Genomic DNA, 15,241 nt, shown 5'->3' with positions numbered 1-15,241 from the left:
AAATTCATCTTTATTAGAATTTCCCGACATATTCATCTATATATTTCGTTCAATTAGCATGTCTCCACACTTTACAAAATTTGTGACTCCCCAAATGAATACCAATGCATGTGCTTGATCATAAGACAATTTTTTAACACATAAAAATAGAAAGAGAAATTTTTCAAAGTAGGGAAATGTTGCAAATTATGAAACAAAAATATAAGTGAGGTTATAAATGAAAATCCTCCGCACACCTACTTGTGGAATGGTGTTTCATCAGAGGGAGCATTTAAACCTTTTTGTACCGTTAAACTCCTTTTTTTTATTTTGAGTATATTTCCACATGATTCTAAATATATTAGAACTGTATCCAGGGGCAGTGGTGGTTCTAGGTCTGGGCAGGGGAGCAGCTTTCCCTCAGCTTTTCTGACACCTGTCATTAAATTCTTTTTAATTTTTTACACTTATATGGTATACCTTTCCCCCCCCCACATTATGAGGCATAAGACCACTACTGTCAAGGAGGAGGGTTACCGGGCTTGAACCCCCATGAAATTTGTCTGACTCGTAAAAAAATAAAAAAAAATGTATATAAACAAATGTTTGACATATTTTTTTAAGTTTTTGTAGACCCTTACTCCAGAAAAAATGGCTACCGAACAAAAATCCTGGATAGGCCCTCGATATGCACTATCGAGGCACTATCGAGGCACGATATGCACTGGATAGGCACTATCGGCTCCTGCTACTCATTGCTTGTCATATGCTTCTAGTTTTCTGTTCTTCGTTTTCTTCTAGTTTTCTGTTCTTCTAGTTTTCTGTTCTGTTCTGTTTCTGTGTGTTCTTCTAGTTTTCTGTTCTTCGTTCCGAACATTACAGATTATGCTATAGCAAGCAATCTAGATGTCTTCATTAATATCCATTTCTTGGGTCCCTTTTAGTCCCTTAATCATCCATTAATCTCAGAAAGAAGCTTAAACTAAGTAGCACCCGTGTAAATTACCCAATCAGCTGACTTTTGTCAAAGTGGCCAGTCGTAAAGAACGCGAAGAGTCATTACAAACACCATCATGATATTCAATTTCGCTAAGTGTAACCTGAAACCAACCCTATCTGCAACCCTCCAAAAGAAAACACTCCAATAAAACAATGCATAAAATCACTTGATTCCCAAATCGTTATGTCGTAAAACAATAGAAGAAACAGATGGAAGGGGCTGCTGGATGTCTCAAAGATGTACACGACCATATGCCTCCAAATCCATGGCGCCAATTTTCGGAGATGAAGAGGGGGGGGGGGCAAACTTTATTTCACGAAATACAATAGGGGGGGGGGGTTGAATTTTGTGTTTTTCCAATTTTTCAACGAAAAAACGAAAAAAAAAACATTTTTAAATGAAAAGATCCCCAAAAAAGTACTACCTTGTACATTAAGTTGTAGTTTGTACTTTAAAATTTCTGGAACATAATTTTAGATTGAAACTACTTTATCCCTCCCAATCAATGAAGCCAATCAGTGAATATAATAGGGGGAGGGGAGCACTTTCTCAACCAAAATACCAAACACATTTCTTAATAAAAAGCTCCCCAAGAAGTACTTTTAAACCTACAAGGGGAAAAAGCTGGAGGAAGAATGGCCCTTGCCCCTTTCCCCACCATTAATGTCACTGCTCTAAATCTACAAAAAGTTTCGCCTCCTGTAGACCAGGGTTAGGCTACTACTGGCCTAAGGAAAAAATAATAGCCAAACCGTTTTAAATTCAACTGCTTAAGCCTAGTTGAATTTTTAGTCAAAAACTTCAAACCTGTCGTCAGCTTTCGTCTTTAGAATAGAGGATATCCAACTGACATTTAGATTTCCGATGGTTTAAAATGTCAGTTTTTCGTCCTTTTTAGGTATAAAAAAAAATAGTTTTTCTTAACTGAAAATAAGGAGCGACATTAAAATCTACAACGAACAGAAATTATTCCGTATATGAAAGGGAATGTCCCCTCCTCAACGCCTCGCTCTTTACGCTTAACTTGACTCTTAGTCACAACTATACTTTTTAAGACAATAAAAACTTTAGCGTAAAGAGCGAGGCGTTGAGGAGGCAACATCCCCTTTCATATACGGAATAATTTCTGTTCTTTTTAAATTTTACTGTCGCTCCTTACTTTCAGTTAAAAAAACATGTTTTTTTATTTAATTTTTGAACGTTTTTAACTAATTCGGGTTCGAATTTGGCTCACCCCATATGAAAAATAAAAACAAAATTTGCACATTAATTTTGGCAGATTTATTCCGTATATGAAAGGTTGCCCCCTCCTCAATACCTTGCTCTTTACGATAAAGCTGTTAGCACTTTTTTTTAAAGCTTTCTATTCTAATTGAACGGCCCCCGTATTTCAGTTTTAGTAAACAGTCAAACTTTAGAGTAAAGAGTAAGCTATCGAGGAGAGGGAAACCCTTCATATATTGAATAATTTCCGTTTGTTTTTCAAATATATGCCAGTAAATCTAGCCCACCTTCTATGAAATACACCCCTCCCCCTCATGGAAAAAACTCCTCCGTAGAAACTTCATCCAATATAAAATGCACCTCCCCCTCGTCAAATTCCCTCCAGACACTTCCATCTTCGCTGAGAATCCCCCTCCCTGTAAAATTGGTTGCGGACGATTTAGCCTGAAAAGTTAGTTTTAGCATTTTTTTTTTCATTCGAATAAGACTTTAATCTCTAATCGGCTTCTCAATCACTCCAGAAATGCCCCTCTCCATGGAAATTATTTCCCGGAAAACAAAACACACGGAAAAAAACCTTGGATAATTCCTCGGAGCACCTCCAGATGAAAAATTTGGCAAATAGAATATAAGACAATTAAAAAGAAATTCGCATAGCAATTCTTTCAAATCCCCCAGTGTAAAATACTCCTTGGAATATTCACCCCCCAGAAATTTCCCTCCCCAAGGAAGATTCTCCCCATAGAAATCCACCCGAAACGCAGCCCCCCTCCCACCAAAAAATGTGTGTATACTTCCCAATAACAAATAATATATGTACAGAATGGGCTAATTTCATAACTTACAGGCCTCTCCCACACACTATGAGGGTCATTTTACACCTAAGGACATAATTGTTTAATCTTGCAGCTTCGGTGAACAAAATGGCTATCTTAAAGTTTGATCAAATAACCTTGGAGAAAAGAGGGGCGTGGGAGGGGGCCCAGTTTCCCTCCTATCTTTTTGGTAATTTAAAAAGGGCACTATAACTATTAATTTTCGTTTGATTGAGCCCTATCTTGATTTTCTAGGACCAATGGGTCGATACGATTACCCCTGGGAAAAAAAACAAAAAAAAACAACATCTAATAAACACGCATCCGTGATCTTTCTTCTGGCCAAAAAATACAAAATTCCAATTTTTTGCGTATAGGAGCTTGAAACCCCCTTTAGCAGGGTTCTCTAATTACGCTGAATCTGATGGTGTGATTTTCATTAAGGTTCTATGACTCTTAAAGGTTTTTTTTTTCCTTTTATCAAAAATAGGACAAATGTTCTCAGACTCGTAACTTTTGATGGGTAAGACTAAACTTAATGAAACTTATATATTTTAAATCAGCATAAAACTCCAATTCTTTTGATACATCTATTGGTATAAAAATTATGTTTTTTAGAGTTTCGGTTACTATTGAGCCGGGTCGCTCCTTACTTACAGTTCGATACCAAAACATAAAAACAAGGCTCTGAGAGAGATTTGGAATCAGTCTTACTGCCTTTTGTGGTTAATCACTATTTCTATCTTATCCTTGTGATACGTGAATTCGTCTACTCCTTGTGATACGTTAAGATGTTGCCAAGGCAGTTTTAGGAAAGGGACAGAGGGGGCACTTGCCCTGGGCGCAGAAATTTTGGGAGCGCAAAATTTCAAGTAAATAATCCAACGATTATAATGTAATTTTTTTAATTTATTTTTATCAAAATAAAGCAGAGGAGCAGTTAACAAATGAAAATAATTAAATAATAATAATTAAAGTAATTAATAATAATGAAATAACTAAGTAATTTAAATTTTGAATTAAAAATAATAAAAAAATGTAATTTAATCAATAAATTAAAATACTTTTGTTAATAAATTAAAACTTTCCTAAAATTTGGCTGAAAATTGTGTGGGATACAGGATGGGGCGCTAATCAAGATTTTGCCGCGGGCGCGAGAGATGCCAAAACTGCCGCTGAGATGTTGGGATTTTTCTATCATTTTTCCACTGTCGCATTTCGACTTTATCCAAAAGTCTGCTGACCGTATTCGACCGTAATCCGTTGATCGCGAGAAGTCACGAAAGCAGGACGAAAGACTTGGACGTAGAATTTGAAACAGATTCTGAGGTAAGGTCGAAGGCAGCATAGTCACTTCAAGCGGTTTACCCTTATATTTAGTGATTTGTTAGCTTTCTAGTTAGTTCTTTCTTAGAGCAGTGATCTTTTTTCTTATTTTCCACAGCATAGCTAGACCTGAAGCTCCTCTGACCATATTTTCAATACCTTAAAACCTCAGGGGGGAGGGAGAATTCACTTCTAAGAATCTAGGGGTCAAGGGGGAGGTGGAAATTTGGTGTTTTTCAATGAATATACCAAAAAGGTATTTCTCAGTTTAAAAAATCAAAACATACGGGCAAAAAATATCGAGGGCCAAAATGCGTCCCCTGTCCCCCTCTGATTGATGCAGAGGGGGACTGGTTGTTATCGATCTGGTTCTTATCTGTCCACTTACTTTGTGCGTTTTGAGTTGCCTAATAATTTTCTGCTAGATTGGCCCCTATGTTAGTAAAAATATGGAGTAAATTTCTTAAGTTTGTCAGTTAAATAGCTTCACTTCAAACCAAACCATCCATTGTAATGGATGGCAAGTAAAGACCGACTATTGTCAACAGAAAATTGTCCTCGTCATACGAACAAGGATGATTTTAGCACGTGATATAAGGGTGAGGAGGGATGAAATGTAATTTCAAAATCTAAGGGGGGATTTTTTATTTTTTCTATAAAAATAAAAGAAAAATGCAAAAAAGTTTGTTTTAATGGCAATACCAACAAGGTATTTTTCAAGACCTAAGGAATCCTGGGGGGGGGGGGATTTGATGGTTTGAATCAAATTGCCCATGAAAATGAAGGGTAAGTAAAATCCGACTTTTGTCCAAACCGAATTGTAAAGAGGCTGAGTTTTCATAACAATAAATTAAGAGAATCTACTTTTTATATTAAGATCTGCTCATACATAAGATAATCTGTATTAAGAGAATACTTTTCGTCCTTGTCCAGCTCCTTCCTGTTTCTAGTGTGCGCAGTGCGACCTAGTCTGTTGTGGGAAGGCGTCATAACATCTAACCGTCAGGAGCACTAACGTCAGGACATCGATAAAATCCGTCATAACATCGACAAAAAATCCGTCAGAACCACTAACCGTCATTTATTACTTATTACTATTATATAAACGTAAATTTTGTTTTTTCGATGTCCTAACGGTTAGTGGTTCTGACGGTTTCATTTTAGATGTTACGACGTTTAGGGCTTGTGACGGTTAGTCGAAATGGTGGCACCCCGTCTGCTGTGCCTTAAACAGGTTTTGGACGCAAGTGGCACGCCTGACAAAGAATCTTTTATTTTACCACCACACCAGATGACCAGATTTCATTAATAACTACACAAGGAGCAATCAAATTCACTAGAAAAACGTGTAAATTGCTGGAAGGGGGAAAGCTGTCTCCAATTTTTTTTTTTTTTTTTACATATATATTCATACCTCAAGTCCCGCGTCCGCAGGTTCATGCTTCCATTATACATAAAGAGACCTACCTTGCAATTCCTTAAAGCTGCTGAAAACAGAATTGACAGAACTTCTAGATAAAGTCCAAATAGGCAATAAAAAAAGGAGAGATCACTACAGCAAAAAACATCACTAGAGCTAACAAAGCCACTAAAAACGGTGATTAGTCACAAAAAGTGACAACACTGCCTTCTACTCTCACTGTTTACCTGTTTAGGCTCTACCTCCACACCTCTCGTTCTTCTTCCGTGCCTTCCTTACTCCAGTGTACCCGAAACGACTTAGTGTGGACTCCCTTAAACAGATGTTGAAAACTCAATCGACAAACTTATTTTTCACAGCATTAGAATCAGACATGACTTTGTGAGAATTGCTGACAACGAAACTGACCTCTAGGCCAACATCAACAAATCGTAAAGAACAAAACCACAGAAAAATAAACAAAAATCTCCACGTAAATAACGTGAGAGGGCAAAAACATTTATTGCTTTAACAGTCAACTTTAGTTTTAAAAATGTCCTAGACAAACTTGGTGCTGTGACAAACCGAGGCGTCAGGCAGTAGCAGCACTAATAACAAAAAACAAATTCCAATGTCACGGAGTACAATTGATTAAGGGAGTGAAATATTTTTTGAAAAATAAACCTGCCTTTAAAATTACAGAAATTATTTAAATTTTCTAGGGAGGAGGGGCCTTTAGTGTGTCAAGTCAACTACCTCTCCTCCAAGTAGTCATTGGTTAAAAGAAAAAAAAACTCGTCTGTTACACTTGAATACTACTAAAACTGACAACCCAGCGCACCACAGGACCACTTGAGGGCAACAGCGCTAGACAAGCTCCTCCTTCACTCCAACCTGTTCACAGCCTCACTCTTTACCATCTTGATCTTTCTTTCATTATAGTCCTAGAAAGGGAGATCAAATGCGATTTTTCCTCAACAAGTCAGAAGTTAAACATCAAAAAAGTAAATTGTTTGACACATGGTCATTCAAGTGAGTTCCTAAGACTCTCCTGGAAACAATTCTTCTGGAGAACTTCTAAAACTACTAGAAAACCTCAAACTTTCGAAGCACCCACGTTTCACAGCTATCCCTAACCACTGGCATTACCGTGGCTTAAATTTTTAAATTTTCTCGACAAAGAATTTCGGCGTAAACTTGGTCGTTATAAAGTCAACTTGCAAAGTGACAGCAAAAACTAAGGAACAACCAGACATCATTTTAAGACTATACCACATGTCCAATAAACACCCAACATCTGGGAGCAGGTGACTCCAGAAGGAAAGAAAGCCCCCCTTATATCAGTTTACTCTTAAAGGAAACCAATGTCTTCTGTCAATCTTACCAATAGATCGTTCCTTGTTCTTTTTCTCAAAGCCTTAGAAATCTAATTATTCTTGTCTGTTTTTAATATTTTCCTTAGCCCAAGCTGGACAGGAAAATTAATAGAAGGAGTTTTCTTAAGACCTTTTGATTGGCAGATGAAACGAAGCTTACGCCCTGGGAAATTAGAAAAAAACATGAGCAAAGTCACAACGATATGACATGTAAAAAATGTGTATACTTCATTTACATGCCGCCATTTGACTGGGACCAGTCTGTTTCTAAGGTATTAACCTATTATTGGATGGGAGCCGTAATTGAAGAAAACCCTTTTTACTGGTACGTACTCAGGGGGGCCTTCTGAAAACCACCAGATGAAACGGTACTTGCGCATTATATGGTAAACACCGCTATAGAGTGTACCAGGAAACCAGACAGGAAACCCGCCAAACGGGTTTCCTGGCAAGAGATAAATGGAATACAAAGCGTGATTTGTTATTGCGTTTACAATATTTAAACTGTTGCTTTTTGGGTTTTAGGGGGGGGGAAGGTACCTAGCTTAGGTTACGTATTTAATATATGCTATACTTTGCATACTCCCCCCCCCTAATGTGCAAATATATACTTTGATAAGCGTTTGGTAACGTAGCCGAATCATTCAGTTATGGGTTCTCGTGGAGGAGGTAGAAGAGTCTCTTTCACTATAAACTATGCGTTTATTATACAAAACAAATACAATACAAGAGCTTGACTGCATCAAGACAAGACAGGAACTAACTCCAAGCACTTCAGAAATTCATATATATAATCCTTCCCAAGGTCCCTAGAACACAAGTAACCCCACTATCTAAAATACAAACATTGTAAATTATCAAAAAACCATCAACCCCACTTCTTAGAATAAAACAACAAAATTCCCTATCTAGAATAAAACTCGGCGATCAACAGCCCAACCCGGATTCTCTTTATCAGAAGTTTACAATATATATATATATATATATATATATATATATATATATATATATATATATATATATATATATATATATATATATATATATCTTGGGGAGGGGATTCAATGTGACAAGGGTGCGAATAATTGACAAGTTTATTTAAAAAAGAGTGAAAAACAGAAGAAACACGGAATGAGGGAAACAGAAAAAAACTTGGGGGAGGGCCCCCCCGGATCCGCTGGTGTAATGACTTCGTGAAATACATTACTTTCAGGACTACGCAAAGTGTTTCTAAGCAGTTTCGAGTGACGACTTTTACATTCACCTCTTTGGCCTCGCCCTGTAGCTGCCGTAAATCAAAAGGGGTTATTTGATTTGTTTTCTAAAATATGATTTTGCTTATCCTTAATAAGTAAGTTTTATTTTACTGTTTGATGTTGTTTGAAATGTGGCCATCATCACTAACAATTAAGACATACACGATTCAATTTAGGTGTTATCGACAAAGCTGCCAAATTTCTTAATCCAAAAATCGGTATCTGCATATATTCCACAATTTTGCTTTAGCAGATAAGGCATTTTGATTGACAACAGCAAAATATCTCCTTACATCAGCATAAAACATCACCTTAAAGCAGCGGAGAAAACAAAGGAAGCATGGGTAGTGGCTCTCTGATCAAACCTATCCAAGGCTTTTGCTTTTGCTTCCTCAGCTTTGACTCACCACACATCACATAGCAGTATAGATGACTATACGACGGTGGCGTAGACCTTAAGATTACTGCGAAGACTAATCCAAGTGTATCCGTCTTAATTTCCATTCAAGATAAGACTTTACTAATACCAAGATTTAGGTATCGCTAATTAGAGCCAAACAGATTTTTCACAGAATTTTCTGATTGGCCAAAAAGTTCTGATTGGCTCAAATTAGCGCTAGCCATGTCCCGGCATTAGTAAAATCTCACTATGAATGGACATTTAGACCAAATAGATCTTGCTTTTGAAAATAAAACTAACAATTGGAAAATTATGCGCATTAAGCTCAAAAAACAAAACAAAATGGAGATACTTTAAAGTTTCTCCAAAGATAGAAATTGATACCTTTAGGGTAGAGAATCGTAATAAGCGTATTCAACTTAAAACCATTAAAACTACACAAAGGGTGTTCTGAGTTTATATGGCGAAAATCCATTGTTACTCATTTACTTTGTTCCGTCGTTGGGCTTTTCCATTCGTAAGTCAGAAAAGTTTTTTTTAATGAGACTTGAATTTTTTCTCTTAAATTTATTCCAAAAAAGTACTCTAATAAGACCTATTCAACGTTCATAGAAAACCCGCAGACAGACAAAAATTGACAAGCACATCTCGCACTTGTCAAATTACAAGTGTGTTAATTGCAGCACTGTTCTAGTGTCCATACATCAACAAATTCATTATTTCTACTCTCAGAAAAAGCCTTGAGAAATCCCAGTAGCTTTCCCGTGTTATCTAAGGATGTCTCAGCAATGTGGTTTATTTTGGCAGATTCAAGTAGCCTAGAAGATAGAGTGGTCTGCTACTAAATTGATTGAAGCAAAATCATTCTCCGGAATTTCAAGTATCTGCTGAGTCTAAGAAGTTCTATCCTTCAACTTATAATTATTGATGAACATAAATAAAGATATGGAAGGGGTTACTTAACACGATAGCATGGCACTTGATCACCTGCCATATGATAGTACTCATACAAGGGGGTTTTTAAGAGGCTACGACAAGCGTCTATGGTGAAGTGAAAGTAATCTTTGATAAACAAAAGAAACAAAAGCTGATATAGTTAAGTTGGTATACTGAAAAAGTTGATTCATCGTTGACCTTAGTACGAAATTCTATACTACTGAGTAAATTCTCAGATTATTTTCCTGTTCCTTCCAAGTGTCATTTTTCTGGTTCCTTACCTAGGAAGAGCTAAAGAGTTGGTTTTTATTATTTAAATTTAAAGATCAATAGTTGGTTCTTCTTACGTCACGCTTGGTAGGTCATTCATGGAGTATCTTCAAAAATTGAATCTGATTTAGATTCTCTGTTTAATTGTAATGAAGGTATCTTAGGTACGTGTGGTGCGTCCCAGTCGATTCCAGTATCGAAAAGAACAGCCCAATTTATTCCTTTGGTGACCCCTGGATTCCTTAAAGACTGGAGGAAGAAAATGATCTTTAGAAAGCTATACATTATTTAGAGTTCTAGTCTTTACACTCTAAATAATCTTTAGAGTCTAAGAAGTTCTATTCTTCAATCTTTAATTATTGGTACACATAAATAAAGATATCGATGGGCACTTAACCCAATAGCATGGCACTTTCACCTGCCAGATCATAGTACCCACACAAGGGGTTTTTTAAGAGGTAATGACAAGCGTCTATAGTGAAGTGAAAGTAATCTTTAATCGCCAAAAGTTGATGCATTGGGAAAATTTGATTGGTGACATAATGTGGAGCCATTACAACTGTTTTGGCAGGTTAATCGCGAGGCGGCGCAGACTACCGGCTATCTGGTGTACATTTTGCAATGCCATGTGTGCAGCACAGTTTCGCCACACTTGGTACAGCCCCCAAATACTCCCTACACACTCCCCAAAACACTGGGCACAGTTTTGCCACACATGGTGCTTGGTTTACATGATTTCTCAGATAGAGTGACCCCTTGACTAATCGCTCAAAATATCTTGCTTCATCAGGTTAATAAGAAAATCACTCAGCAACATTAATAGAGACAAAGGCTACAGAGACAAGAAAGGCCGAGGCAAAAAAAAGAAACATTAAGTGGATGCGTTTGCACGTGTTGTGGTAGGCCGCCTTTCATCCCGATGATCATTCAAACCTTAAACCCAAGGATTTTTGGTGGGGAGACATCTTAAAATCCCCTCCCTTGCATTAACCCAAAGAACACAGGACACTCATAAAAGGTGTAGAAATGCACTTCTTGGGGGGGGGGGGGGGTTAAACCTATAGGTGAAACACTCCGGTACTCTTTTCCCATCTTTAACTCTTTGCTGTTTGCAGCAACGTCTGATACTGCTTAATAGTAACTTTAAAAAGATGAATTCAGTACTAATTAATCCTACAATGAATTACATGTAAAAAACTAATCTACCGCCCAAATTCTAAGGACCAATAACAGGTGAGACAATAAAGACAGCAGAAGACAAAAAAACTAACTGTTAATCATAAAGGAGAAGCAGTTCCAAAGAAGAAGCAGAGCCCTTAGGAAGACTTACCAGGACTACACCGTTTGCACCAGAGCTCCTAACTGTTGCACCAAACCACTGATTTGATTTCGTATCAATTTGTTGTTGTCCTTCGAAATTATTACCTAAAAAAACAATGTTATCATCATTCTATTCTCAAAATTGCCCCCCTTCCCCATTGATAAATGTATAAAATATTCCAGTTTGTCCATAATTTGGTTTGGTTGATAATCTTGATATATCTTTCTCGATTTGGTCATTAATTTGCCGACCGATAGCTTAATTGTGTTATCTTCAGACCCAAGCCAGGATTCAATTTTGGGATGAGTTCGCCTCATTTCTGGGCTGTCAACAATGAAAAAGGCTTTCCCGTAGCAAAAAAGAAAAAATTCCAAAATTTTCATACTTCTAGATTTCTTAGCTTAAAATGTTTCAACTAGATTTTTGATAAGTATTTGATTGTTTAAGAACGGAAATGTTGGATTGAAATTTGTTCAATAATTCCTTAGCAGGTTTTCCACAAATTCCGGGGGGAGGACGAGTTCAATCATGCTGATTGAACATCTGCATATTGTCTGCATTCTATGTAGTTGAAGTCAGCCTTATCTTCGTCCTGTTGACACTTGTGAATTCACTGAACTTGGACGTACTTAAACAGCTGACTGTGACTAGCGAAAAGACCAAGAAAGGTAAAAGAAGCCAGAAACGCGGGCTTTGTGCATAACCAGCAGCGCCACAGTCCCAAGGGATCATCCATTGTAAATCGCTTTTACACAGGAGAAAGTAGTTAGTGGAGCTAATATTGTTGCCTAAAGCTTCATTTTTACCTCCCCCCCCCCTCCCCCTCTTGCTAAAATCTGCGTGAATAAATAGTAATCAACTGAAATAAAATAAGATATCTTTTTTGTGGTCCCTTTACATGGATATTGACATCGAACAAAAATATCTGAAGCTTTTAGTTAATTTTTGTCATTTATTAATTATTGTCTCCACAAAAACTTCCAAGATTACATTTTGTTCTATTTGCTTTTTCCTTGCAGGATGAAACAAAATTCGATCTTCAGAATTAGCTTCAATGTAAAACAGTTCAAGTTCGGACGAATTATTTAAATTTTTATTTTACATTTTCATTTATAGAAACACACAGAGTAAATAATTCCAATAGATTATTATCTTTCTAATTTTCAGAACAGAGACAGCATTCAGAGGTGAGTCAAGCATGGCCCTCTTCTAATTCCGAGGAAACTGTAGATAAGGTCTTAAAATGGAGTACACTTTTAAAGGGACAAATGCAAGCCTTGGTCAGTCTTAGACTCACCATTGTTTTTTCTAAAATGGTGTCCATATTTCAAACTAAATCTAAAAACATAAGAGGCTAGTATTTTTCCCCTTATACTACGGAAATACGAATGTTTACTAACAAAATTAAAACCAATAATAAACAAATAACAAAAAGGATAATGCAATGAAGAAGACACTGAAAGAGATTCTGAAGACACTGAATTTCAAAAGAAAACTTAATTCAGCAAAACCTCAGCAAAAAAAAAATCAGCAAAGATAAAATTAAATACTATAAAAAAAAACAGAAAGCTTTTCAAGAAAACAGAAAACGACTATTTTATTAAAGATTTTAGTTCTAATTTTCTCTTTTGTATCGTAAGTTGAATTTTATCATTACTCTACTTTATTATTTTTCTAAAGACGGCCATTAGATGTAAGGCTGAAATGCTAAATATTTTTTTTTGCTAAAAAATATTCAATAAGTTTTCTTTTGTCTGTCTTAAATGTTTCCTTATTGTGATATTCTTGTATTGTTTCTATAATAGAAAAGCCAGTGTTGTCTTTGTTGTTATTTATATTAACAACAGTTTATGGGAACATATGATTTACCCAAAAAACATCGAAATTAAACCTTTAAATGTGAAAAAAGAATATATTTAACTAATATACGGTAATAACCCGCTATCCGGGTTATTAGCGAACATTTATGTAGAACACCTTGACAATTGGGCCTTAAATTCATATTTTTTAAAACATGTATATTGGGGTTGTTATATGGATGATGTAATATCGCTCTGGAATTATGGGGAAAATGAACCTAGGGGCTTTCTAGATTACCTTAATACATATGACCGAATTCTACAATTTACCTTTGAAATTGAAAATGCAAATAAACTACCGTCTCTGGATGTATTAATTATTCGTGACATTGATAAACTGGATTTTACAATTTACAAAAAACCCACACAAAATAACAGATATCTACATTTTAAATCCAATCACCCCCCACAAGTTAAAAGAGGTGTTGTTACATCTCTTGTTGACCGTGCCCAAAACATTTGCTCTGAATCTTACATCACAGATGAACTAAATTTTATTAGAGACATACTTTTTGGAAACGGTTATCCTATTGTCTTTATTAACAATACAATTAGCCGAAGATTGGCAAGACACTCCCGTAAAACTAAGGGTCTTTTGCAATGTGAAGTTCCCGTCAAGCCCTCAAATATAATTTACCTTCCATATATTCCAAAAGTCACTACAAGTTTAAAAAAAGTTTGCACGCAAAATAATTTTTGTGTCCTATTCACAAATAATTTTAAAATCATTAGTTTATTAATGTATGTCAAATATATAAACCCTGTTACTCGCCTGAGTGGTTTTTATAAAATACATTGTGAGTGTGGCATTTTTTTTGTTTTTTTAACCCATAAAATTTTATAAACACGCCTGCAACAACACAAAGATGACGTAACTAAAGCTTTAAATTCTAATATTACAAATATTTCCTTTGATTCTGCTTTAAGCAGTCACATATATGATAACCCTAGTCATAAAATGCTTTTTGAAGAAACTTGCATTATTAGCAATGATTTAGGCATAAAACAGGTTGTTCGAGAGGCAATTGAAATTAAAATCAAAATAAATAGTAATATTTCTTTAAATAGAGATTTGGGGGAATATTCGCTTAATGCCTATACACAAATTTAATTAAAAATGATTTAACTAATTATATTAAAAAACCAGTAAATAACTCCACTCAACCTATTACGAATAGACCATCTAGGCTGGCTGCGAAGAAGGCGAGATTAGCTTTAAAAGCTTTTCTGTGAGCATTTTAATTCCATGTGAATGAATTGCTATCTGTCCATTTCGTTTGGAGTACCAGTCCTGGTTGAACTTCCTTGAAGTAATGATATTTTGGCTGTTTTAAAACATTTTTTTAAAAAAACCTTTCAGTTTTAATGATTGAATTTTAATGTAAGTTTCTTTTTTATTGTTTTTATTCTCTTCGTCTGTTTTGCTGAGGATATAGGGCAAAACAGATTCATATCAATATTCATTTAAAGTTGCGTTCCACTGTCTTGTATAAAAAATTTCCCTGTTGTTCTACTTATTTGTTTATATATTTAACATGAGATTTATAACTTCAGAACAAGTTTAAGAAAAAATAATATAAAGCCGGAAAACACAGAAGTCATCCATTTTAAGTGAAGGGACTTAAAATGGTTATTTTGATTTTTTTTTCTTTTTTCTTTTTTTTTTTTTAATCTCGCGCTAAGAACCCATCAACACTTTTATTTTTAAACTGTTTTTATTTGTTACAAAATTCAAAAAAAATTGTTACAAACAAACTCTTGCTAGGACAGTGGATCCTGATATCTAGTGTTGCCTGATATCATGGTTGCGGCACCTGCAGCAACCTAATAAGTAAGGACGAACTCTAGCCCATAGTAACCGAAAATTTGAAAACAAATTAAAAAAAAAAGTCAAGCGATGGAGAATCCCTATGTGAAGCTGATTAATAAAAGATCTAAAGCCGAACTGGCCAGCTATGGCGAAACAAAGAAATGAATCTGAAAATGACAGACAGTTCTATGGCCAGTAAAGCAAACGAAGAGAACAAAAATCAAACGAATATTTCGCCCGTATAAAACAAGGTGTCTTCAGCGTAGAAAA

At 35.7% G+C, this 15,241-nt stretch overlaps 1 protein-coding gene across 4 annotated transcripts in view; it reads right to left on the bottom strand.

Moving 5' to 3' along the window:
- The window catches only part of if (integrin subunit alpha inflated), a 187,348-nt gene that overhangs the window by 147,598 nt on the left and 24,509 nt on the right, over positions 1 to 15,241 (bottom strand). For all 4 annotated transcript variants that reach the window (XM_089093668.1, XM_089093670.1, XM_089093669.1 and 1 more), the window contains exon 3: positions 11,312 to 11,406. In XM_089093668.1, the coding sequence (XP_088949794.1) occupies positions 11,312 to 11,406 (95 nt within the window). The remainder of the gene's footprint in view (positions 1 to 11,311; positions 11,407 to 15,241) is intronic.

The sequence above is a fragment of the Artemia sp. Qi Xiang Cuo genome, chromosome 8 (genome assembly GCF_049724085.1).
Source record: "Artemia sp. Qi Xiang Cuo chromosome 8, ASM4972408v1, whole genome shotgun sequence".
Classification (NCBI taxonomy): Eukaryota; Metazoa; Arthropoda; class Branchiopoda; order Anostraca; family Artemiidae; genus Artemia; species Artemia sp. Qi Xiang Cuo.
Note: the sequence above shows the minus strand (reverse complement) of the source record. Positions and strands in the feature narration are given on the sequence as shown.